General features: G+C 43.1%; 1 protein-coding gene across 1 annotated transcript in view; it reads right to left on the bottom strand.

The window, feature by feature from the left end:
* PRTG (protogenin) overlaps positions 1-26906 on the bottom strand; it is a 116838-nt gene that overhangs the window by 7779 nt on the left and 82153 nt on the right. The window contains exons 12-16 of the mRNA XM_029070155.2: positions 9854-9949; positions 9237-9423; positions 8342-8469; positions 6767-6937; positions 715-897 (exon numbers count right to left, since the gene is read on the bottom strand). Of these exons, the coding sequence (XP_028925988.1) occupies positions 715-897; positions 6767-6937; positions 8342-8469; positions 9237-9423; positions 9854-9949 (765 nt within the window). The remainder of the gene's footprint in view (positions 1-714; positions 898-6766; positions 6938-8341; positions 8470-9236; positions 9424-9853; positions 9950-26906) is intronic.

The raw sequence follows: 26906 nt of genomic DNA, 5'->3' as shown, positions 1-26906 counted from the left end.
ACCCTATTATCCTATTACATTCAGTAATTATTGAAAACATTTGTGCCTCTCTGGAATAAACCACCAATTTCCTAGAGATTCCTGTTGTCAAGTTTTACCCAATTTAGCACATTGAAATCCCACACGATGTGAAAGCCTCTCACACATATCTGAGGTAAAGAACCACTTTTCTTGGCCTTTACAAACATTGGCTATGGCTTGATTTGAAGGTGGAATATTGTACAAAAAGACCCCCTTTGAAACACCGCAGGACTGAACTCTCCGAGCGCAAGAATTTGGTCATTTTGATCCAGGATTCCATTTCAGGGGTAAAATCCTCTCCTTTGGTCCGTTCTCTTGTTCCGAGCCGACTGATCTCAGACACCGAGATGTGTTGTCTACTCTAGCCCAGGCTCTGGTGCTACTCTGGGCTGAGGATAGCAAGCAACATAGGAAGGAACCCCAGACCTGGTTGCATTGACTTGTTGGAGAGGAGGCAGTGTAAAGCCCAGTGAGCAGTGTGGCCTCACGGATCGGGAGGCAAAATTTCATTCGTTCAATCGTATTTATTGAGCACCTACTGTGTGCATAAGACTGTACTAAGTGCTTGGGGGAGTACAATTTAAAAACACAGACACATTCCCTGCCCACAACCAGCTTACGGTCTAGAGGGGGAGTCAGACATTAATATAAATAAATTACAAATCCTACAGAAGTGAACTACATGGTACTGACCTTTGGCATCTGCAGAATCTAAGCGCTTAGGCCTCTGATTTGACTCAGAAGTTTCCTTGGGAAGAACTGCCAGCTCCATAGCATTGGAAAAGGGTCCTTCTCCCACTTCATTGGAGGCAGAGATCTTGATAATGTAGACGTTTCCCGCCACCAGGTTTTCCAGCAAAGCCATTGTTATTGCACCTACAAACACATCAATAACCAGGTAAGCAAACACCTGTTTTTGTATTAGTTCTGAATTTTGGGGCACCCCCATCTGCTTTCTAAATCTCAGGAATAGAAGAGCACATTTTGTTATCCTCTCCTTTATCAACTAGGTATTTCTTATTCTTTAGGAGAGATGATGTCACATAGATGTAGGATACCCAAAGCCTTGGAGGTAGGCTCAAAATGGATGCCTAAGACATCACAGCGACACAGAAACTTCAAGCATTCATTGAGAGCACAGAACAACTCTTCGCTGCCATTCTCATTACGCCTGTTGGCCCGGCTGTTATGGAGACCACCACTGAACCTCCAGTTTGGTTTCTTTAATGGTACTTGTTAAGCACTTACTAGGTACCACACACTGTACTAAGCACTGGGGTAGATACAAGATAATCGGGTTGGATACAGTCTCACCCAGGGCTCACAGTCTTAATCCCCATTCTACAGATGAGGTAACTGAGGCACAGACAAGTGAAGTGACTTGCCCAAGGTCACCCAGCAGACAAGGGGTAGAGCCAGGGTTAGAAGCCAGGTCCTTCTGACTCCCAGGCCCAGGTTGTATCCACTAGGCCATGCTGCTTGGCACATAGTAAGCACAGAAAGCACATAGTAAGCAAACACCACCATCATCAAGAATTCCTCTGACTTAACCAGGAGGAATGTTTTCATTTATTCAATCGTATTTATTGAGGGCTTACTGTGTACAGAGCACTGTACTAAGCACTTGGGAAAGTACAACAGTAAACAGTGACATTCTCTGCCCACAACGAGTTTACAATCTAGACGGGAGGAGACAGATATCAATACAAAGACATAAAATACCTAAGTGTTGTGGGGCTGGGAGGGGGAAGAGCAAAGGAAGCAAGTCAGAGTGATGGAGAAGGGAGTGGGAGATGAGGAAAAGTAGGGCTTAGTCCGGGAAAGCCTTTGGGAGGAGATGGGCCTTCAATAAGGCTTTGAAGCGGGGAGAGTCATTGTCTGGCAGATTTGAGAAGGGAGGGCGTTGCAGGCCAGAGGCAGGACGTGGGCTAGGTGTCGGTGGCAAGACAGGCGATATGGAGGCATAGTGAGAAGACTAGCACTAGAGGAGAAAAGTGTGCGGGCTAGGGTGTAAAAGGAGAGAAGAAGGTGAGGTAGGAAGGGGCAATCTGGGCAGCCACACAGCAGCATTTTAACAGCTAAAAAGAGTAGGCACTTAGGGAGCTCACTTCAAGGACACAGCAGGTTTAGCTGCCTTTGTTGTGAAAGGGGGGCGTTTAAAGGAGTCAGTCAATTGTATTTGTGGAGCGCTTACTGTGTGCAGAGCACTGTACTAAGCACTTGGGAGAATACAATATAATAATGAACAGACATTCCCTGTCCACAACGAGTTTACAGTCTGTGGGGGCAGGAGGGAGATTGGAGAGGTGATGGGAAGATAGGGAGAAGGGGGAGGAATCAACCTGGAGAGGTTACAGAGATGCGCATGGCATGACTTGAAGTTCCAGGGGACAAAGACATGGAACTTGGGGTGGCAAATACATAGGTTTGTTCACTACACTAAAACAGAGGGTTTCTGTTTTGACTTTTTGATGTTTTAGCCTTTAGATAGAGTGACCTATTTGAGAAAGCATCTCACCCTCATTTTCAAACAGCCAGGTTTCTTCTGGAGTCCCACTTAAAGGAGTCCCACTTAAAGAGCACAGGCTCTTTCCACTATTCATTCATTCATTCAATAGTATTTATTGAGCGCTTACTATGTGCAGAGCACTGTACTAAGCGCTTGGGATGAACAGGTCGGCAACAGATAGAGACAGTCCCTGCCGTTTGACGGGCTTACGGTCTAATCGGGGGAGACGGACAGACGAGAACAATGGCACTAAACAGCGTCAAGGGGAAGAACATCTCGTAAAAACCGATGGCAACTAAATAGAATCAAGACGATGTACAATTCATTAACAAAATAAATAGGGTAACGAAAATATATACAGTTGAGCGGACGAGTACAGTGCTGTGGGGAGGGGAAGGGAGAGGTGGAGGAGCAGAGGGAAAAGGGGAAAGTGAGGCTTTAGCTGCGGAGAGGTAAAGGGGGGATGGCAGAGGGAGTAGAGGGGGAAGAGGAGCTCAGTCTGGGAAGGCCTCTTGGAGGAGGTGATTTTTAAGTAAGGTTTTGAAGAGGGAAAGAGAATCAGTTTGGCGGAGGTGAGGAGGGAGGGCGTTCCGGGACCGCGGGAGGACGTGACCCAGGGGTCGACGGCGGGATAGGCGAGACCGAGGGACGGTGAGGAGGTGGGCGGCAGAGGAGCGGAGCGTGTGGGGTGGGCGGTAGAAAGAGAGAAGGGAGGAGAGGTAGGAAGGGGCAAGGTGATGGAGAGCCTCGAAGCCTAGAGTGAGGAGTTTTTGTTTGGAGCGGAGGTCGATAGGCAACCACTGGAGTTGTTTAAGAAGGGGAGTGACATGCCCGGATCGTTTCTGCAGGAAGATGAGCCGGGCAGCGGAGTGAAGAATAGACCGGAGCGGGGCGAGAGAGGAGGAAGGGAGGTCAGAGAGAAGGCTGACACAGTAGTCTAGCCGGGATATAACGAGAGCCCGTAACAGTAAGGTAGCCCTCTGGGTGGAGAGGAAAGGGCGGATCTTGGCGATATTGTAGAGGTGAAACCGGCAGGTCTTGGTAACGGATAGGATGTGTGGGGTGAACGAGAGGGACGAGTCAAGGATGACACCGAGATTGCGGGCCTGCGGGACGGGAAGGATGGTCGTGCCATCCACGGTGACGGAGAAGTCTGGGAGCGGACCGGGCTTGGGAGGGAAGATGAGGAGCTCAGTCTTGCTCATGTTGAGTTTTAGGTGGCGGGCCGACATCCAGGTGGAGACGTCCCGGAGGCAGGAGGAGATGCGAGCCTGAAGGGAGGGGGAGAGGACAGGGGCGGAGATGTAGATCTGCGTGTCATCTGCGTAGAGATGGTAGTCAAAGCCGTGAGAGCGGATGAGTTCACCGAGGGAGTGAGTGTAAATGGAGAACAGAAGAGGGCCAAGAACTGACCCTTGAGGAACTCCAACAGTTAAAGGATGGGAGGGGGAGGAGGCTCCAGCGTAGCCTAAGCCATGTGAAGGGGAAACTAAAGTAACTGCGAAGGTAAATTACTTTTAGCTGGCGGTAAACCATTACTAAAATATTGCTTTGCCACACAACAGCATACTTCAATGTCCTGGCAGAGATCTGGCTGACTACCGTTGCCCTTTCCTGAAAATGTCTGACTTGCTACCCTCTCCTTTTCCAAGGTTTTAAAGCACAGCTTTCAGCAGGTGCAGGAGAATAGGCAAATCAAGATTCTGACTTGGAATTACAGGAAAAGTGTGGTCAGCCAAAGGTAAATGACTTTCAAAGCTATCACAGTTATTCCATTATCACACATCGAGCCATAAATTTCAAGTGAAATGTGAGGACTCTGTGAGCAAAGGAGCTGTCATATTTCACACCATTAAGGGCGAAAGGTCAGGTTTCAATTTTAAAGATTCCTTCCCACCGGTGCCTCTCAAATCAGTGCCTGAACACTGAACAGTTTGCGCTGATTTACTGCATTGTAGAGAGGGAAAAAGCTGTTACTGCTGATCCACTTGAAGGGAGCCAAGAGGGAGGAAAAAAAGATTCTTCAGATGCGGCATCAATGGTAATTCACAATCATGTTTCTCCAGCACAATTTTACTGTTAAAAACCATCATTATTTAAGGCATCAAAGCAATAGAAACTCAACAAAACAATAGATGCAAAAGTCTTACGTGTTTTTTTATGGTATTTGATAAGTGATAGGTGCCAAGCACTTGAGTAGATACAAGCAAATCAGGTTGGAAACAGTCCCTGTTCCAAACTGGGCTCAGAGTCTTAACCCCCATTTTTACAGATGAGGTAACAGAGGCACAGAGAAGTTAAGTGACTTGTCCAAGGTCACACAGAAGACAAAGGGCGGGGCTGGGATTAGAACTCGGACCCTTCTGACTCTCGAGCCCGTGCTTATTATCATCCAAGTCTGAACCGGGAGCTCTTTTCAAACTTGAAACCGGAGCTTTTTCGACGGTGCAAATGTAGCCGGGTATAAATTAGCAGTGTGTGCTTGCACAGTGAGTGAAAAATTATGTCTAAAATGTTGTTGTTTTACTGTTGCAAGCTCCTTCTCATTATTATCGTTTAATATGCCAATGGTCAACAATAGATAGTCTTTTTCTCTGGAACCCATCTGACTGAGATAATATCTTACAGGACATAAATGCTTATCACGGCTCCAGAAATTCTTCAACGGATGAATTGAATAAAATAGAGGCATTTGTCCTGAAACCCAGCAGTTAGATTCTTGCAAACCCCCGTGTCACCCCAAAATTGTGTTGTTTCAAAAACGGTTTCAATGTCAAATGAAGGGATTAGAGGGAACAGGGTTCTAAAATTACTGAAATGGTACATGACGTCTGTAACACCAAGTGAAATTCAAGTAGGTTGTGGAAGATGAAAGCCTGAAGTGAACTACTGTACTTCACTTATTTCTCTGACATTTCTCTGACACAGCCCAAAGAACCACTATTTTTAAATCTCAAGTCATATTTGAAGGTTAGTAAGTGTATCTTTTCAGATGGATAAAAGAGAAAAAGACATCTTACTAATTAGTGTCTTTACAACACTGATAATGATGATGAGCTGAACTGTTACATGAAAGGTGACCTCTACCAGACCCTTCCATTCACTCTAGCTTCATTGTGATATTGCCACTAGAACAATCAACTTGCCCTGCCTAATTAAAGCCTCTTTTCCCCACCTTGCTCTCCCTTCTGTATCACTCCTGCTCTTGGATCTGTGGCATTTAGGCATTTATGCCTATGCCTTTAGGCATTTGATATTCACTTCACTCCCTACCCCACAGCAGCTCGGCTTAGTGGCAAGAGCCCGGGCTTGGGAGTCAGAGGACATGGGTTCTAATCCCGGCTCCGCCACTTGTCTGCTGTGTGACCATGGGCAAGTCACTTCACTTCTCTGGGCCTCAGTTACCTCCTCTGTAAAATGGGGATTAGACTGTGAGCTCCCATGTGGGACAAACTGATTAACTTGTATCTACCCCAGTGCTTAGAATAGTGCTTGGCACATAGTAAGCCCTTAAATACCACCATCATCATCACTTGAATACATATCTTTAAATTATAGGTTACAAATTAAGTTTCATCCAGCGTGGCCTAGTGGATAGAACCTGGGCCTGGAGTCAGAAGGACCTGAGTTCTAATCCCAGTTCCTCCACATGTCTGCTGTGTGACTCTGGGGAAGTCACTTCACTTCTTTGGGCCTCGGTTACCTCATCTGTAAAATACAGATTAGGGATGTGAGCCTCATGGGAGACAAAGGCTGTGTCCAACTTGATGGGCTTCCATCTTCCCCAGTGCTTAGAACAGTACCTAGCACATAGTAAAAGCTTAACAAATACCACAATTATTATTATTCATATTAATGTCAGTCTCTCCAACTACATTGTAAACTCGTTATGGGCAGGGAATGTATCTGCAAATTCTGCTGTATTGTACTCTCTCAAGCACTCAGTACAGTGTCCTACAAATAGTCCTCAAAAAATACCATTGATTGATTTAATTAATTATGGTATTTGTTAAGCACTTACTATGTGCAGGAACTGTACTCAGCGCTGGGGTTTGGCACAAGCAAATTGGGATGGACCCAGTCCCTGTTCCACGTAGGGCTCACAGTCTCAATCCCCATTTTCCAGATGAGTGAACTGAAGCCCAGAGAAGTGAAGTGACTTGACCAAGGTCACACAACAGACGAGTGGCGGAGCCAGGATTAGAACCCATGACCTTTCTGCCATCTGTGTTTTACCTTCTCGATGAAGGACTTGCCACTCGCCAGCAATCCAAGCCTTCCGAGATGCATACAGAATCGTGTACCGCGTCACGACTGTTTCGGGGCCATCGGGTGGCTTCCAAGACACCAAGGCAGTGTCCTCCTCTATCAAAGTCACCTTCACTCCCACTGGTGGACCTGCAGGGGCTATGAGTACACAGACAAAATACATTGATATTACTAGGTTAAACAAAATCATATGTGTACATAAATTACCGTGGGGGAACTTGAAATAGGTTGGAGAGAAGTTAAATAACTGGCAAATATGATTAAGTGCTTATTTTAACAAATGTCACAATGAACTTTTCATTTCAGTGACATTTAAGGGGGCTCTCGAGAATTCCCATCGGCATCATCAGAATTGGAGTACCTAGAGAGTGTAAATTGATCAATCAATGGTATTTACTTAGTGCTTACTATGTGCAGAGCACTCAATGGAAAGAGCGCGGGCTTGGGAGTCAGAGGCCACGGGTTCTAATCCTGGCTCTGCTGCTAGTCAGCTGTGTGACCTTGGGCAAGTCACTTAACTTCTCTGTGCCTCAGTTACCTCATCTGTCAAATGGGGATTAAAACTGTGAGCCCCACATGGGACAATCTGATTACCTTGTATCCCCCAGCGCTTAGAACAGTGCTTTGCACATAGTAAGCGCTTAATAAATACCACAATTTATTTATTTTATTTTACTAAGGATTTGGGAGAGTACTATACAATAACGCTGACACTCCCTGCTAACGTAGTGCCTTGTCGGTAAATTTTAGTATTTATTTGCATGTTTAAATGTAGCAGTAAACCTCCCATAATTCTAAGATAAATTGAACCTCCCATTACAATAAACTTTCAACCTTTAATACATTAAAAACAAAATCTAGCCCTTGCTCTCAGAATTTCATTAAAACAAGAGTTTGTTTTACAAGCTTCTGAGGGCAACTAGGTTCACCATCTCTATTCCATACGTTTTTCCTCCTCTCCAAACAAAAGCACATACACACTTCTGCCAAGCAGAGATTGTCTGATGTAATTCATTTCCCCACTGAAAGAGGCACATACAAAGGAAACGGAAGGAAAAAACCGGAGAGAAATCCTAAATTCCATATGTGTAGAAAGAGGCCTCATAAAAAGGAATCCTCCCAATAATTTTGACATTTAAGATTCTAGCAGTGGGGCAGGGAGGGGACTGAAGAACAATCGCTGGGCTGGCAGAAGCCTGAACTCCTCAAATCATTTGTTCATTCAGTCATATTTATCGAGCACTTACTGTGTGCAGAGCACTGTACTCAGCGCTTGGGAGAATACAATAAATACACACATTCCCTGCCCACAACAAGTTTCCAGTCTAGAGAGGGGAAGTCAGACATTAATATAAATAATCTAAAGAACCAAACTACGTCTTCCCAGACCAATTTCTGAGAGGAATCGTGGTACTTTGACTTGACTTCCAGAAGTCAGGGAGGTCAGTCCAAAAAAATAAAATCATTTAAATCAAAAAATAGATAGGCAGGTGGCTGATTCAAATGTGGCTGGGAAACAGTGCCCGAGATGGGCTTACTTACCTTCTGGCAGCGTGGAATGATAAACTACAGGACTCCAGGGGCTGGATAGTCGATCCACATGCAGACGCACTGCAAACTCATACTTGGTGTTTGGTTCTAGGCTTTGGACCAACATGTGAGTGTCTGACCTACATGATGGAATAATAAAACTAGTTATTGCTGAGAGGCAGACTTACCAAGTTCAGATAGGCATCATCCTTAACTGATAGGTAAGAAAAGCTAGAGGCTTAGAATCGTGGTTTTCGTTACAACAAGTTCGTTTAAAAAAGGTTACATGAATATAAGTATAAATATAAATAGGTCAGTCTTAAATGGGACACAATAAAGCTGGAGGTTTTAGCTGTTCTGTTCCCAAATGTGAGACTGAAAAATTAATAATTTTCTCCTTTCAGTAACATATTAGGTTAATCTACTTTTTTGACATTTTGTTTTTGTTGAGTACTGTTGGCAAAATAAAAGTGCTACATAGTTCTAAGGAAAGAACTAAAAGTCAAGCAAAAAACCTTTGCTTTACACTAGAACACTCTCTTAGATCTAATATTCCTCCTCCACTTGGGGGAGAAAAAAGAACCAAACCAAAAAAAGAACAAAACAAAGGCAGGACACTGAGTGACTCAAAAATATAACAGGCCAAAGCCAGGTCCTAAAAAGCATCAGAGCAGGGGGAATGGAATGTAGCAAGGAGAGAGGAGACTCCTCCACTCCAGAAAAGGACTATATTCTTGCCCCAACCTAAAGAGAAGATGTGATTCTGGGATGGGCGAGCTTTCGATGAAGAGAACGCATTGCAAGTAAGGGCTCATGAAAGATGGCAGGAAGAGGAAGGGAGGAAGGAAGAAAGGAGGTGGCGGGGGAAAGAAAAAGAAAAACACAACGATTAATTGAAGCTACATACGTTTGAAGGTAGAGAACCAAAGAAGCATTCTGCAGGCCCACGGGATTACAGCGGATGGTGTAGTTAATTATTTGCGCAGAGGTGAATGCAGGCCGCCCCCAGTGCAGGTAGATAGAAGAGGAGGTGTTTGCCTTCGCATAGAGATGGTGTGGAGGTGGTGGTGGAGGGACCATACGATCCCGAACAGCTATTTAAAAAGACAATGAACATTCATACCATCACCATCTCCATAAAGTAGTCTGCCCTTCAACGCTCGTAAAGCCACAAATCCAGGAGCTACGTAATTCGTCACCTATGCCACAGAGAAGTTGAGCACCATGGCTCGAGGTGGGGACGGAACTGGGCCTGGAGCTCAAGTCCCCTGAATGCCAGCCCGATCCGGTGGCAACTCGACCTCGCCAGACACAAGCCCGTGGGAAATCAGTGATTCGCCCCGTCACCTCCGCTGTGGAGCAAAACTGCTCACCCGGTTTCTTTTTTCGGTTACGTGAGGCAACAGCGAGGCTCGAAAAACCTTCCGTAGTTATCAGAGCTTCAGAGAACATTTTTCAGTCAAGAAGAAATCCTTTTAAGATCAGAGATTCTTAGCTGGACCGGTGACTGCCTTAAGTACTTACACACGCATCCTGGAGTACTGACTGTTTGATCAGCTTGGTAACCATCTTCCATGCTGTTGTAGGCCAGCAGCCTCACATGGTACTTCCTTCGGGGATCTAAACCAGAGAGCAACAGTAATAATTAGGGTCCAGGAAAGAGCACCTACAGAAACCTCCAGCGCTTTCAGAATTCTTTAAAGGAGTTGAGCTCTCACACTGGTTTCGATTGAATCCTGGAGTCTGACAGAATTTTTACCGACTCCAGTCCTCATACGCCCTGCCACATTACAGTACTGATTTTTTTTTTTTAATAAACCTATCACTGTCAAACAAAGAAAAAGAGAGAACGGTGAGATGAACAGGAAAGAACTCAGTGATAATTTTCTTTGGAGAAATACGAGCCACTCAGAGACAACGGCGAGGTGAAATACCTGCAAAACAGGCATGTGGAGTTGCCTGGTTGGACAGTTTCCTCAGGCTTTTATGTCTCAGATCATACGATTTAGAACGGTCTGGCTTACAATGGAAGGTTTTTGATCCTGCATAGATCAAATTGAGATCTTAGTCTTTTTTGCAGCGAGCAGCTAGCCAACCATTTATTTCCTTTGTCTTCTGCATTTCTGTAAACCGTATGCTTCTTGAGGGCTGGGATCACATCTACCATGCGCTCGGTACAGTGCTCTGCACATAGTAAACTTTCAATAAATACCACTGTGATTGATAGGCAAGTCTTCATGCTGACAACTGATTAACGAATCAATCGTACTGTGTGCAGAGCACTGTAGAAAAGGCTTAGGTAAATACAATATATCAGAATTCATTTATTCATTCATTCAATCATATTTACTGAGCCCTTACTCTACGCAAAGCACTGTACTAAGCGCTTGGGAGAGTACAATATAACAATAAAGGGACACATTCCTTGCCCACAACGAGCTTACAGAGTTAATAATGATGATGATGGTGATGATAATAATAATAGTATTTAAGCACTTACTATGTGCCAGGCACTGTACTAAACGCTGGGATAGATGCAAGCAAACTGGGTTGGACACAGTCCCTTTGTCCCACGTGGGACTCACAGTCTCAATCCCCATTTTACAGATGAGGTTACTGAGTCACAGAAAAGTTATATGACTTGCTCAAGGTCATACAGCAGACAAGTGGCGGAGCCGGGATTAGAACCCATGACCTTCCTACTCTCAGGCCCCGGCTCTAGAGTTGGTAGACATGTTCCCTGCCCACAGCGAGCTTACAGACTACCACAAATGCCTCTCTGCTGATCTCCCCACCTCTGGTTTCTCCCCTCCGCATCCTTCCGACAAACACGAGTTCAAAGCATTTTTACTGAGAAGCGGCATGGCCTCGTGGACAGGGCACAGGCCTAGGAATCAGAAGGTCGTGGGTTCCAATTCCGGCTCCATCACTTGTGTACTGCGTGACCTTGGGCATGTCACACCACTTCTCTGGGCCTCGGTTATCTCCCCTGTAAAATGGGGATTGAGACGGTGAACCCTGCGTGGGACACAGACTGGATCCATCCCCATTTGCTTGTGTCCAACCCCGGGGCTGAGTACAGGGCCTGCACATAGTAAGCGCTTAACGAATATCATTATTATTATTGTTTTCTAAAGTGTTAAGTGGATCACACCACTCACTTCTTCATGGGGCTTTTAGGAGCTACCCTTAGTGTCTAAAGCTGCCGATCAGCAGGCTCGAAACCTACCACCAGATGGTTCCCTCATACCACGCTGACCCCTTTTGACCCACCAGCTTCTGCTCTACCCCCACACTAAACTCCTGTCTTGCCTCTGGACCTTTCATTCATTCATCCATTCAATCGCCTTTACTGAGCGCTTACTGTGCGTAAAACACTGCACTAAGCCCTTGGGAGAGCTCATTACAACAGAAGTCCCAGCTCACAACCAGCTCAGAGTCTAGAGCATCTATGTACAACTTTCCCCATTTTGGAATAACCCACCCACTCTGGTGTACCTAAGCTAACTCTTCCCTTCCTTCTAATATCCATAATAATTAGTGCTTACTATGTGCCAAGCACTGTTCTAAGCACTGCGGTAGATACAAGATAATCAGGTTGGCTTTAATCCCTGTCCCACATTGGGCTCATAGTCTTAATCCCCATTTTACAGATGAGGTAACTGCGATCCAGAAAAGTGAAGTGAGTTGCCCAAGGTCACACATCAGACAGGTGGCAGGGCCTGGATTAGAACCCAAGTCCTTCTGAGTCCCAAGCCTATACTCTATCCACTAGGAGCTTCTCTACTCTTCCTACGTGAGATCTTCCTTAACTACCCCTCTGCTATCTTGGTCACGCTCTCAACTTGTGTCCTTGGAGCTTGAATCCAGTCAGTCAATCAATGGTACTTATCGAGCACTTACTGTGTGTAGAGTATTGTACTAAGCGCTTGGGAGAGTACAATGTAACACAGTTGGTAGACACATTCCCTGCTCACAAAGAACTCCATTTGCAGTTAAGCCCCGTGGAACCAGATCCAGAGGCCAAGTTGTGGATGTAAGCGTTCAGAGTAAGGTTCTGGGTTTGGTAAAATAAATAGTGCACTGAACAAAATAGACACTAATAAACACTACTATGACTCTGGCTACTCACCCTGCCAAATTTCATTTTGCTTCCCTAACCATATTCCTTCAAGTTTCCCACATTATGACATGCTAATAAAAGCAATAGACATTTTAGCTGGAAGCATGCATCTCACATGTTCACTGTGTTACTTTAGGCAAGTCACTTCTCTGTGCCTCAGTTATCTTATCTGTAAATTGGGGATGAATGTGAGTTCCATATGGGACAGGGACTCTGTCCACCCCAGCTCTTCGAACAGTCCTTGGCATATACCCAGTGTTTAACAAGAACCGTAATAATAATAATTTTTAATGCATATTTATAGTACGATGCCGCCATTTAAGTCCTTGGTTCAATTTAATATTCAAGTGGATGTGTAATATATTATTCCACTGAAATGCATTTTTAAACACATTAACTGGGGTGGAGGGGTTCTTGTCCCCAATAATTACAGATTAATTAGAATATTATACTTTGTTACTTCTAAACAATTCTCCTTATTTTAACCCCCAAATTCTGGCCCTGGAATAAACCTATCATAATAAGGATTATTTAATCTGACTGAAACCCATCAATTTAAGTGAAGGGGCCCTAAGTACAGAGAGTTAAAGAAGTTTGAAAGACAGAAACCTTTGTGTTGTCTTATAATTTCCCTCCAACGCATCTCACAAAGTAGGACTTAATAAATGCCACTGTTACCACTACGTTTTGTGCAGTGTGAAAGGGACTGATGATTAGACACTGAATTTGCCATCCCCATTTGCAGCACGTGAAAACAATTTCACCTACATCTTCCAACAGCTGCATCACTTTAGAAAATGAGGGAATGAAATACATGTGTGCATATACATGCAAAGGTCAATCTGGTCTAAAATTCTGAACACATGCAAAACTATGAAGTGTCCAGCTACATAGATCAAAATTATGAAGAAAATAGATTGTCTTTGTTGATCTGTTTGAGTCATATTTTTTTTGCCCACATTAGCCCACGTGAACACACGTACTAAGGCCTTTAAGTGAGTGTCAGTTCCCTCTGCTGGATTGCATTAAGCATCACAATACAAAAACATTTTTAAACCATTTCAAATCAAGGTTTAGTACTGTATGTTTGAGGTTCTTTTGAAAAAAAAAAACCCAATTACATTGCATCTTCAAATGACACCCAAGAATGAAATGATGATACATATCTTTAAACTGGACAGCATTATAGTAATAATTATATTATTTGGTAAGTGCTCACTATGTGTTAGGCACTGTACTACGTGCTGGGGTGGAGATCTAAGCAAATCGAGTTGGACACAGTCCCGGTCCAGAAAAGGGCTCTTTGTCTTCATTCCCTAGGATGAGGGAACTGGGCACCCAGAAAAGTGACTTGCCTAAGGTCACACAGCAGACAATTGGCAGAGCCAGGATAAGAAGCCAGGTCCTTCAGACTCCCAGGGCCATGCTCTTCCCACTAGACCACGGGGAATGTGATTTCCAAGGGCTTTGAAGGTGACAAGAGTTGTGAACTGTTGGAGATGAAGGGGGAGGAAGCTCCAGGCCAGAAGGAGGAAGTGGGCAAGGGGTCGGAGATGAGACTGAGGTTCATTGAGTAGATTAGTTTTAGAGGTGTGAAGTGTCTGCTTTGAATTGGAGATAAGTTTCAGGGGGTGAGCTGACTGGATGCCTTAAACCCCTTGTTAAGGAGTTTCTGTTTGATGTGGAGGTGGATATTTTCACTGAACATATCTAACATTGAATTTATCTTCCCTCCTAAACAAACCTAGTCCTCTTTTTAAGGTTCCCATCTCTGTCAACCAAACCAGCATCCACCCTTGTCCCAGAAACCCACGACCTTGGCGTCCATCTTTCCTATTTCTGTCAACCAAATCACCATCTTCCCCTCTTCCCAGAAACCCAAAATCCTGGTGTCATCCTCAAATCCTTACTGTCTTTCAACATGCCCAGTCAACCAACTGCTAAATCCTGCTAGTTCTCCATAAATCCCAGATTCATCCCTTGCTCTCTTCCCCACCACCACCACCCTGGTTCAAGCTTTCAGCATCTCATGTTTAGAGTGCTCTATCATCCTCCCTCTAGACTGTGAGCTCCTTGAGGGAAAATATCTACCAACTCAGTTGTACTGTCCTCTTCCAAATGTTCTGTACACACTAAGCACTCAATAAACACGATTGATTGCGTGATCTCAATGCCTCCAGCTTCTTTCCTCTTTCAATTTACAGTACATGTCATCGCCCGGATCAAAGTCCTACTACGTTGCCTGGCATCTCTCTCCAATCCTTAAAAATCTCCAATTATTCCCCATTTCCTCTCTTCACTAAGCAAACACCCCTTACCACTGGCTTCAAGACTCTCAGCGTCTTACATATTGGCTCTCTTTCCCTACTACTCCCCAGCTCACTCCTTCTGAGCTCATCTTCTAATTGTATCTTTCTCTTTATTTTCCTGCTTTCAACCACTTACTCTAGCAGTTCTCCCTGCTTGGAATTATTTCCCCCATTACCAGCCCCTACCTCCACTAAATCTAAGTGACCACATCTCTCCTTTCTTGAAGCCCTCTTAAAGTTCCATCTCTTCCAGGAAACATTCCTTGAATAATCCCAAACACCCCAAATTACGTCAGCCACTCTTAATATAATGTATAGACAGTATGTCTTGAACGCTTACACATATAATAATAATAATGGCATTTGTTAAGCGCTTACTATGTGCAAATCACTGTTGTGCTGGAGAGGATACAAACCCATGACCTCTGACTCCCAAGCCCATGCTCTTTCCACTGAGCCACACTGCTTCTCTAATAATAATGATGGCATTTATTAAGTGCTTATTATGTGCAAAGCACTGTTCTAAGCACGGGGGTAGATACAGGGTAATCAGGTTGTCCCATGTAAGGCTCACAGTATTTATCCCCATTTTACAGATGAGGTAACTGAGGCACAGAGAAGTCAAGTGACTTGCCCAAAGTCACACAGCTGACAAGCGGCTGAGCTGGGACTTGAACTCATGACCTCTGACTGCCAAGCCCATGCTCCTTCCACTGAACCATGCTGCTTCTCTAATAATGATGCCATTTATTAAGCGCTTACTATGTGCAAAGCATTGTTCTAAGCACTGGGGAGGATACAAGGTGATCAGGTTGTCCCATGTGGAGCTCACAGTGTTAATCCCCATTTTACAGATGAGGTAACTGAGGCCCAGAGAAGTGAAGTGACTTACCCAAAGGTACACAGCCGACAAGCGGCTGAGCCGGGATTTGAACCCATGACCTCGGACTCCCAAGACCGGGCTCTTTCCACTGAGCCACGCTGCTTCCCATTTCATCCTATCATTTGAACTATTACATGTTATGTCCTTGTTCTAACCTCTGTTCCATAATACATGTAAATAATTTATGATTGTCTCTCCCCCCAGACTTTGCATTTTGCTTCTGGGGGCTCTTAGTATGGGGGCTCTGAACTCAGGTGGGGCTCAATAAGCTGATCAATTGATGGAAACCTGGAGGAAGGCTTTTATGATCTAGAGATTTGCCATTCTCTCGCTCCAGTATATGTATATTGTTTGATATATATATATCAAAAACCTTAGAGGCCTTTGCAAATTACAAGATTTCCATGGCTTCCTAATTATTTTTTTATGATCCTATACGATTCCTTTGACAAAGCACCTGAAGCATATTTATATTTACATGTATTTTTTTAACTGACAAAAGATAGAAAAAAGCAACTACATTCATCTAAATTTTAGATCTCATAAAAGAATTTGCTTGTGTCATCTTTACTCAGGCAGTGCTTTAATTGAATATTTTGTTTGAACTCTTTTTTCCACTCCTTTTTCAAAAGACTCTAGAAGGTTTTGTTTTTGGGGGGGTTTTTTGAGTCGAAGTCCTAACTACCTGCCCTAAATAGGCACTACAGAAGCAATTGAAATTCAACTAGAAATTTCACATACTATTTATTTCTTGATAAATTCCTCCAGTGAAGAGCAGTAATCCCATTCTCTTAGGAACAGAATGATAGATTAGACCCATTTATCTTCCTGCCAAGCACCTTACAAAAATCTCATGGCACTTGTAAGTAGGTCACCAAAATTGGCCATCTTCTCTGTGAAATAAAAAATAGCAGAGGTCTAATGCCTTGCCAAAATGAACAAAACTTGTTTGATGTACTGGTAATCACTACTCAATCTATACAGTTAAATTACCCTTTTCAAAAATATGTTAGTGTTGCCTCATCAAAAATGTTGACATTAATCTTGAACGCTGGCAGTAAAATCCTGCTATTGCATAAGCCGAATAAATACCATTTGGGGAAACGTCCAAAAATCTATTATGAAAATACCACAATATTTAAAATTCAGTACTTGTTTGCACTTGCTATAAAGAAACCAGCTTAAAAGTAATCTTCAATCAATGAAAACTAATTTTTTTATATATAGATGAGAAGCAGCACAGCCTACTGGATAGAGCATGGGCCTGGGAGTCAGAAAGTCATGGATTCTAATCCTAGCTCTGCTGTGTGACCTTGGGCAAGTCACTTCACTTTTCTGTGTATCAGTTCCCTCAACTGCAAAATAGGGATTAAGACTGTGAGCCCAATGTGGGACAGGGACTGTGTCCAGCCTGATTAACTTGTATCTACCCTAGTGCTTAGAACAGTGCCTGGCACACAGAAAGTGCTTAACAAATACCATAATTATTATGATTATTATATGATTAGCCTGAGACTGAATTTGAGTGGCTCTGAGCCATTAGTTTCTTCTGTCACGGCAGCTTCTCCTTCACTCTATTTTAGCCATGGTGCAGAACTTTGCAGAACACCATGAACATTAGAACAGCAGTGTAGGTGGGTTACTGAATTTGTCCTCTACTGGCAGGTCACCAGGAGCGTACCTGTACATGACTGAAACCTCCAACCCCATCTTTCAATTTCCAGCTGCTCTCAACCACTGGATTATATAGCTCCTGAGGTAAATGATCCCAAACCAAAATTACTGCCCATCCTGTCATCTACCAGGTAAGCAGCTCGCTCTGGAATGCTTTAGGTGTTAACATATTGTACTTTCCCTAGTGCTTAGTAGAGTGTTCTGTTTACAGTAAGCGTTCAATAAATACGATTGACTGAACTGAATGAATAAATGGGCTAGATGCCCCTCAAGGGCGCTTCCAATCATGGGACACTATGCTACCCCCTCTCTAATAATAATGTTGGTATTTGTTAAGTGCTTACTACGTGCAGAGCACTGTTCTAAGCGCTGGGGTAGATACAGGGGAATGAGGTTGTCCCACGTGAAGCTCACAGTCTTCACCCCCATTTTACAGATGAGGGAACTGAGGGACAGAGAAGTGAAGTGACTTGCCCACAGTCACATTCCCTCTTTTATGTTACCTAAGCACCTGGATCCGTATCCCCTCCCAACCTCCACAGAATTTACATACATATCCTCCAGTGCTTAGAACAGTGCTTTGCACATAGTAAGCGCTTAACAAATACCATTATTGTTCTACCATATTGCTTCCCCTACCTTTAATTTATTTTGATGTCTATCCAAATACTCTCCCGAGCACATAGTAGAGTGTTCTGCACACAGTCAGCGCTCAACAACTATGACTGAATGAACGACTGAATGCATCGCCTAGAATTCAAGTCGTTAGCTGTCCCGTCTTCCCTGAGGTGGCTTTGCCTCCCAAGGTGGCCTTTCCACTTGGGAATAAATCCTGCCCCCTAGACACTAACTCCCATGCCTGGCATAACCCTACGACATTATCCCAGAAGGGTCTCTTATTATTCAAAGAAACTTACCAAGAGATTGAATCCACTTCCTTCCTAAAATGCCCAAGCATATTTTACAGACGTACACTTTTTTCTGGTATAGGTGGAGTTGTTGGCTATGGCAAATAGGAGAATTTTTGATCAGGAAACATCCTCATTTTTTTTTGCTTTGCTTTGCCTTTGGATGAGCATTCCCCCCCACCCTCATTAAAGCACATATTATCCAATGGAACTCTTGCTCACAGTAATGACATCCATTTCTCTGGCAACAAGCAGCAGAGGCCCCCCACAGAAGCAGGATAATGTAGAAGGAAAAAAAAAGCCGATAATAAGCTCTGAGGTTTTTATATCGTTCTACTCACCAGTAGAGTACATCGGTAAGAGAGAACTGTTTCAACTAAAGCTACCTAAACTGAGCTTCAGAGATAAAGGAGAGAGGGGAAAGGAGGGACGATGGGGGGAGAGAAAGAGAGAGAAAGGGATCATGTCTATCTACTCTGTCGTATTGTATTCTTCCAAGTGTTTAGTTCAGTGCTCTGCACACAGTGACAGATCAATAAATACCACTGATCGATTAGGGAGCAAGGAAAAAAGGGAGGAGGTATCCATATGCAAGCAAGCAGCTGAACAAGTGGAATGGCATCTATCTGGTAGCTGTACCTTTTCCAACCAGGTGATGTCATCACGCACCTTCAACTACAACTCAGACTCAGCAGAAAGGTGGGGAAAACCAGCAGACTAACGAAAAATTAACAAAACTATGATCCCTCTTATTTTCTCATGAAAAATGACAAATTCAGCACTACTATAACACATTTAGAGACAATTTTTAACATAGCCCCTCAAGTGCCCTATCAAGAACTCTGGTTGATTGATATTTTCTCACAGTAAAATTTTTTTTAAAGTATTTTCAGTATTCTTATCCATAAAGGTTGAACCAATTTTGCTCAAAAGGGAAAAAGTATTTAAGAAATCTGTTTCCTCGTACTTTGATTTTTGCCTGTGAGGTTAAAATACCGATCATTAAATATTGGGGGTCGGTATATTTAAAAGGAACTCTCTAGACCACTCTTTTGCTAGAGTGTAATTCAGGGTTAAACCTCCTCAGACTTGGTGGCAAAACATTACCAGTAAAACAGACAGATGAGAACTTGAATTTTACAGACTTCCAGGTAGTGATCCGAACACAACCAACAGTTTCCTGGTGAAGACATCGTATTTACAAAAAAACCTTGCCAGGGCAAAAACAAGGGGGGACTGCAGGTTCTAAAACCTGCCATTGTTTCTTTCAGCTGCTGCATGTTTGTGAAGCTCCAAAGGTCTTGAAAGGAGCCAGACCTAGAGCTAACAGGTCAGGGCTAGATAAAATTAAGAAAGAATCTGAGGTCAGGACCATGAAAGAAATTTTTCCTCGCACAGTGAGTTTACCTCCATCGACCTTTCATTCAGTACTGATAAAGGTTTGAGGATTGCCCCTCCACCCCACTGCAAGCTGACTTGAAAATTATTTTTTTAAATGCTCCTCAAGACTACCAGATAATACTCGACCAAATGCATTTCAATACAGTTTTGATGCTATTGATGCCTATCTACTTATTTTGTTGCCTGTTTCCCCCTTCTAGACTGTAAGCCCGTTGTTGGGTAGGGATTGTCTCTATCTGTTACCTAATTGTGCTTTCCAAGCACTTCGCACAGTGCTCTGCACACAGTAAGCGCTCAATAAATACAACTGAATGAGTGAATTAATTAATTTACCGTCAATGTGGAAATCTTTAGGAAGGACAAGCACTTGGCCCTAACAACAACAAAGCAACAACAAAAATACCCGCCACTAACATGTTGCCTACAGATTAAGCAACTAATTGAAACCGTTTTATAAATCACGAGGACTTCAAAAAGTAGATGTGCGAGACTCTCCGTTACAACTAAAACACGATTTAAGGTTGGCATGCGAATGCGGTTTGTTCTCCCCTCTCTAAGAAACTGAAGCTACTGCTCCCCTCTTACTGAGAAAAGAGCTGTTCATAATTAGAAGAATAAGTTTGAAGGGTAAAACTTAGTGCCCGGCCAAATGTCCATTTGTAATTTCCATCTTTTGTGCTGCAGGGTTTTGTATAACCCACAGGTCCATTGTTCGGCAGCAGACGGCGGAGGTCTCATTGGCCCACCTTTCCAGGGTGACCGCACAGCTCCCATGCCCGCCCCTTCGACACAATAAGCCCAATATAATTATTCGGAGAAGGGGCTGGCTCTGACATCTGGGTCACGGCCTTTGACATAGAATCGGGGGATAGCCGGAGTCTGCTCCAAGCAACAGAGGTCCTGGGGAATTGCTAAAGGGGGATGGGTGGGAAAAGGAAAGCGGGCTGAAATACTATCCTTAAAAATGTCATTTTAAAGCACAGCAATGTAAATAAATACACTTCACAAAGATAGTAGATTTCAAACGTCCTAGGTGAAAACCATACAAGAAACCAAAACACACTCACCTCTCTTCTCAGAAAACTTGTTAGAATTTGGGTTTTTCTTCCCATGGCCCTTTTTGTTATATTTAAAGTTGAAAGGGGCTTAGTGAAAACTCAGTTTCCAAATGATTTTGATAGGACACTCTTCACTTCACAACTACATTCTTCTTCTTAAACTGTTTTTGTTACAACTTGAAAATAATTGGGAGCAAAATTGATTTTCCTTTTCTCTCACCAACAGCAAGTCTATATTAGACATTACCTTTCATATTTTTGTCGAGGTGCTTGTTTGGGTAAAAAGGACATGTATGACAAATGTGAGGCATCCCACTAAACATTCTGTGGCTTTCAGTGGTTTCTGAGGTTTCCCGCTTATTTGCCTAAACCTGACAAAACTTCAGTGTCTTTTGTTCTAACTCCTCCAAAGCCCTGGGGACAAATAACACCTTATACCTCCTTCCAGTAAAAACATCGCCTTCCATTCTTGCCATAGTCTGCACTTAGGTACAACTAAAAAGGAAAATTCCTCATCTTCATTTCCCATAGAAATAGGCAAACATTTAAAAGGTTAGCCTTGAAAACCACTATTAAAAAAAAATAACAGAGGACAAAAGTGCATTAGGAATACAGCTACTAAAATTAGCACGAGAAAGCAATAACTTTTCAGTGCTTTTCCAATCACATTGCATCCAATGAGTGGGTGGCAGAAAAAAATGTTATCACATCTAATACATCCCCGATATTTAAAAGAGTATTTATTTGCAATACTTGTTGAAAATAGGTCCTCAGGATATCTTCAGGCAGTAGAAATGATAACTTCTATTTATTTATTAATATTAATGTCTTCCCCTCTAGACTGTAAGCTCGTTGTGGGCAGGGAATTTGTCTGCTGATTGTTCTATCACACTCTCCCAAGCGCTTCGTACAGTGCTGTGCCCACAGTTAGTGCTCAATAAATACAACTGAATGAATGAATGAATGAATAACTTTCCAGGGGTGGTGAAATGTCCAACTCCAGTCTGGGTTCTGGGGTGATTTAATTTACAAACTACTGGAAAGCTGTTGTGAAAGTGATTCCAGAGGCCTGGAAATAAAGTATTTTTGATCTTTTGTACTCCTCTTTCCTTATGGGAGAACTTTGCTTTTGCTGCTTATCAGTGGAAAGAACATATCTCATTGGTCCTGCTTTGTAAGATGAGCACTGCTCCTAAATCCAACCCCCATAATACAATTACTTTAATGGAATCATGCAGAGAGGGGCCATATTTGGGTACAGAGGATCAAGAGGACAATCCCTTGAACTTTTCAGCTTAATATTAGTGAGAAATCTGTGTGCACGTGTTTTGTAGCTTTGATTTAATTTACAGATCCATATAACATTCACAAATAACTCTAGCACAGAGAAGCTTGTGGCCTAGAGGATAGAGCAGGAACCTGGGAGTCAAGAGAACCTGGTTCTAAGCCCTGCTCTGCCACTTGTCTGCTGTGTGACCTTGGGCAAGTCACTTCACTCCCACTTCCTTCTGCAAAACCCCATCTTGCTCTCTTTATTCATCCCCCCTCCTGGCCCCACAGCACTTAGGTCCATATCTGTTATTTTTAAATTTATATTAACGTCTCCCGCTCTACACTGTAGGCTCGCTGTGGGCAGGGAATGTGTCTGTTTATTGTAATATTGTAATAATAAAAATTATAATGATGGTATTTGTTAAGTGCTTACTATGTGCCAAGCACTGAGAGTGCTGAGGGAGAGACAAGGTAATGAATGAGGTTGTCCCTCATGGGGCTCACAGTCTTCATCCCCATTTTACAAAAGAGGTAACTGAGGCACACACAAGTTAGCTGACTTGTGCGAAGTCATACAGCTGACAAGTAAAAGAGCTGGGTTTAGAACCCACAACCTCTGACTCCAAAGCCCATGCTCTTCCACTGAGTCAAGCCGCTTCTCTATTTTTTCAAACGCTTAGTACAGTGCTCCGCACATAGTAAGCACTCAATACCACTGAATGAATGCACTTCTCTGTGCCTCAGTTATCTTATCTGTAAAATGGGGATGAAGACTGTGAGCCCCACATGAGGCAAGGACTGTGTCCAACTTGATTACCTTGTATCTACTCCAGTGCTTAGAACAGCGCCGGACACATAGTAAGCACTTAACAAATGCCATAAAAAAATGGCTTCTTTCAGAGGCCGCTTCAGCCTGGCTCAAGTGCTGCTCTGACATGTGGAAGGTGGGGAGAAGTTGCAGAGATTCAATCAGGGAGCTGTGAGGCTGCCCTGGGACCAGACCAATAATATTAATGTTGGTATTTATTAATCACTTCCTATGTGCTGAGCACTGTTCTAAGCGCTGGGGTAGATACAGGGTAATCAGGTTGTCCCATGTGAGGCTCATAGTTAATCCCCATTTTACAGATGAGGTAACTGAGGCACAGAGAAGTGAAGTGACTTGCCCACAGTCACACAGCTGACAAGTGGCAGAGGTGGGATTCGAACCCATGACCTCTGACTCCCAAGCCCGGGCTCTTTCCACTAGCCACGCTGCTTCTGTAACAATCTCTCCTAGCAGATACCAGAGATGGGGGTGGAGCCAGAAAGCAGCATAGCCTAATGATAGAGCATGGGCCTGGACAAGTCATTTGGCTTCTCTGTACCTCAGTTCCCTCGTCTGTAAAATGGGGATTAAGACTGTGAGCCCCATGTGGGAGAGGGACCGTGTCCAACCTCATTAGCGTGTACCTACCCCAGTGCCTAGCACAGAGTAAGTGCTTAATAAATACCATAAAAAAAGGAGTGGATTTCCTCTTGGGGATGGAGGACTCTTTGAGCTGCCTTGGTCTCTTCAGTTAGCCCAGGGTTCCCTTGAGCAGGGGGCCCAGGCAGAATCCCAATTTGTCATACTATTTATCCAAATGTCGCTCGCTGGAGGTTGCTAGCATCTGCCTGGCAACATCCTTAAAATAGCCTCAAGAATTGTGGTAAGCGCTTACTATGTGCACTGTTCTAAGCGCTGGGGTAGATACAAGGTAATCAGGTTGTCTCACGTAGGGCTCACAGTCTTCATCCCCATTTTACAGAAGATGTAACTGAGGCACAGAGAAGTTAAGTGATTTGCCCAAAGTCACACAGCTGACAAGTGGCAGAGGCAGGATTAGAACCCATGACCTCTGACTCCCAAGCCCGAGCTCTTTCCACTGAGCCCCACTGCTTCTTCAAGTAGATGTTATAAACCACAAACCGACACACATACACATACCCACATAAACCAATTTACTGTGTAATTACATTACATTACTGACTAAATAGCAAGCTTTCTTGTCCAGATCCCCAGAGTCAACTACAGAATTAACAGGTAGAATTCCCATTCACCCCAACATCATGACAGTAGAAGATAAATGATATGTCTACCAACTCTGTTATACTGTTACACTGAACTCTCCCAAACACTTATTCCAGTGCTCTGCACACAGTCAGTGCTCCAAAATAAGATTGATTGACTGATAAATGGCCCCAAGGTATATTTTCCAAAATGAAGGTTTACTTTCTGGAGAAAATGAAAATCTTTAGACTCTAGATTGTAATTCCATTGTGAATGGGGAATAGGACTACCAACTCTGTCCTTTCCCAAGTACTTTGTACAGTGCTTCTCGCACAGTGAATGCTCAATAAATATGATTGATTGATCTTTCCACCTGGGGAAATTCTTTCACCTCCAGCCTCCAGCCAAATAATGAGGAACTCTTGACTTTTGCTTCAGAGCTTGACCAACATCTGTTTAAGAAGATGCCCCATCTCAACACACACATATATTGAAGGCCCAACATTCAACATCATCTTACAAACAATATGTTTTTACACACTGACAGAGAGAATCTATTCATGACACCCAAACTTCCCCTAAAGCTATGAAATAAATTTCCTTTCGGGACTAACGTTTCTCTGTTGGATTGCCATGATCTTTCCTTGCCATTTTGACCTTTTTGTGAAGCAAAATGAAAACATCATCTATCATCTCCTGTACTGCTGGGACTTTTAAGGAGGTGCACAGTTTCATTACAAAAACATCTGTGGTTTGGTGACCCTCAACCCAAATCCCAACCTTTAGGATTTTTGCTGTTACAAGCATGCTTACAAGATGCAGGTAGACTGCTCAAAAACCTTATGCTTTCTTGGAAAGTAGAAAGTGTGAACTAGTAAATTGGATTGTTAGGTATCAGTTGAATTAATTATAGCAAAATAAGCAATTAATGAGCACACAATATCATAAAACTCCTTTGAACTCTTATTTTAATCACTGTTTATTGCACTGACAAAGATTTTTAATGTTACTGGATTCCAGCTAATGTACTGTACACTATTAAGTGTGCAAAATAAATAGTTATTCATAGCAGATTAGCAACCAACTAAACAGGCTAAATCCAACCTCTATATAAACTTTAAATAATCCAGTTCTTAAACGCAAATTCAAAGTCCATAAAAATAGTTTTAATGCATTTCCTTTTACTTGAACTACAGATATATTGAAATTTCAACCTGTAATGTATACCCCAGCCAAAAGTCACCATAAAGTGCTTTCTGATTACAAAAAAAAAAAATGATGTGCAATAAGAAAGTGTGAAAAACGATGAATTTCAGAAGTTTCTTATTTGGAAAAAACTAGCAGTTTGACTTTAGATAGAATACTGGGAGAATTTGTTGTAAAACAGCATAATAATTCACGGTATCCAGTTCTTGACCTTAGCTGTCCAAAGTGAGGTTAAGCCAAATCCAAAGAAAATTATGAAAGAGACACTAAACTTCTCTGTGCCTCAGTTTACTAATCTTAGATAACCAATATACAAACTGAGACTCACTCTAGGATCTCATATTCATGATTTTCAGTACTGTTAAGTATGAGAAAGCACCACTTTGGCTCATCAATTTTTTTTATGTTTGAGGAGTAATTTTACCTAACAATACCACAACTTACTTGAAACCGGTGCCACCCAAAGATGAACACGATACATAGCAATTGCCCTATTTTTTTTTAAAAAAAGTGATCATCACCCCCGATTTTGTGGATTAAAGTAGGATTCTTAGTATTTCCTGAGCAATTTCCACAATTATTCGACACTTAGTTTCCCGGTCCCTTTTCAGAACATCGCAAATGCTCTTTTCATTCCCCAGTGCCAGTTTAATTTTCTAAAGCGGTCAGTTTTTCGCTCAACGTATTGATGTCTTTTCCAAAATGCTGGTTATTGATTTACTGCCTTTTCAACACAGCAGCCCAAAGAAGAGTAGTTTGACAGGTTTTTAAGGCTTCCTGTAAGCCTCTAGAAATCTTCTCCTCCTTTGATTAACAGTGCAGACTCTGCTTTCTTTACCCCTCACGTGTCATAAGGGGCAAAGACACAGCAGGCCAGCCTTTGAAAGGCAAGGAGTCTGTATGGAAATGGATGTACTGCACATGGAGTCGGGGCCATACAAATATGACTTTAAAGGAAATATGGGCTACAGACATAATACAATTTAAAAGCGTTAAAATATCCCGTGGAGGGGAGAAACATGCTTCAAGGGAAATGCAGCAGCTTCGTAAGCCTGTGTGTCCGTACTCCCGGAAGGCTGCAAAGGTTTGAAATGTGCTTTTCATAGTTGTGGGTCAGAACCCGCATCTGCCACAATTCTTCCTTTGAGACACCAAGGTCAATTTATGAAAGGAATGGGGATAGAGGTTGCTATGAGACAAAAGAAAACCTGCTAAAAATGGTCAAGTCCGGCAATCCAGATGGGAAAAGGTGAAAGTTCAAAAAAGTCACGTTGATTGCTTTTTTCCAAATAGCCTTAGGCCATCTAAGAATTTAGGAATTTCTAAATAATCCCCCAAATCACATGCCTGTCCTTTCCTAATTATCTTGGTGCAACCAAATTCTCTCAGTCTGGAAGTAAGCCATGGACTGTAACACTTCTGGTTCTGTTCTGATTCTGCTAATTCTGTTGTATTGTACTTGTAATTGTGGTACTTATTAAGTACTATGTGCCAGGCTGGAGGGATGCGAGCAAATCAGGTTGGACACGGTCCCTGACCTACATGGGGCTCAGAGTCTTAATCCTCATTTTTCAGATAAGGTAACTGAGGCCCAGAGAAGTGAAGTGACTTGCCTAAGGTCACACATCAGACAAGTGGTAGAGCTGGGACTAGAACCAGGTTCTCTGACTCCCAGGCCCTGGGGCTTTCCATTAAGCTACGCTGCTTTTCT

Source organism: Ornithorhynchus anatinus, chromosome 8, assembly GCF_004115215.2.
Source record: "Ornithorhynchus anatinus isolate Pmale09 chromosome 8, mOrnAna1.pri.v4, whole genome shotgun sequence".
Classification (NCBI taxonomy): domain Eukaryota; kingdom Metazoa; phylum Chordata; class Mammalia; order Monotremata; family Ornithorhynchidae; genus Ornithorhynchus; species Ornithorhynchus anatinus.
The sequence above is the reverse complement of the archived record's forward strand: the minus strand, read 5'-3'. Positions and strand labels throughout refer to the sequence as shown.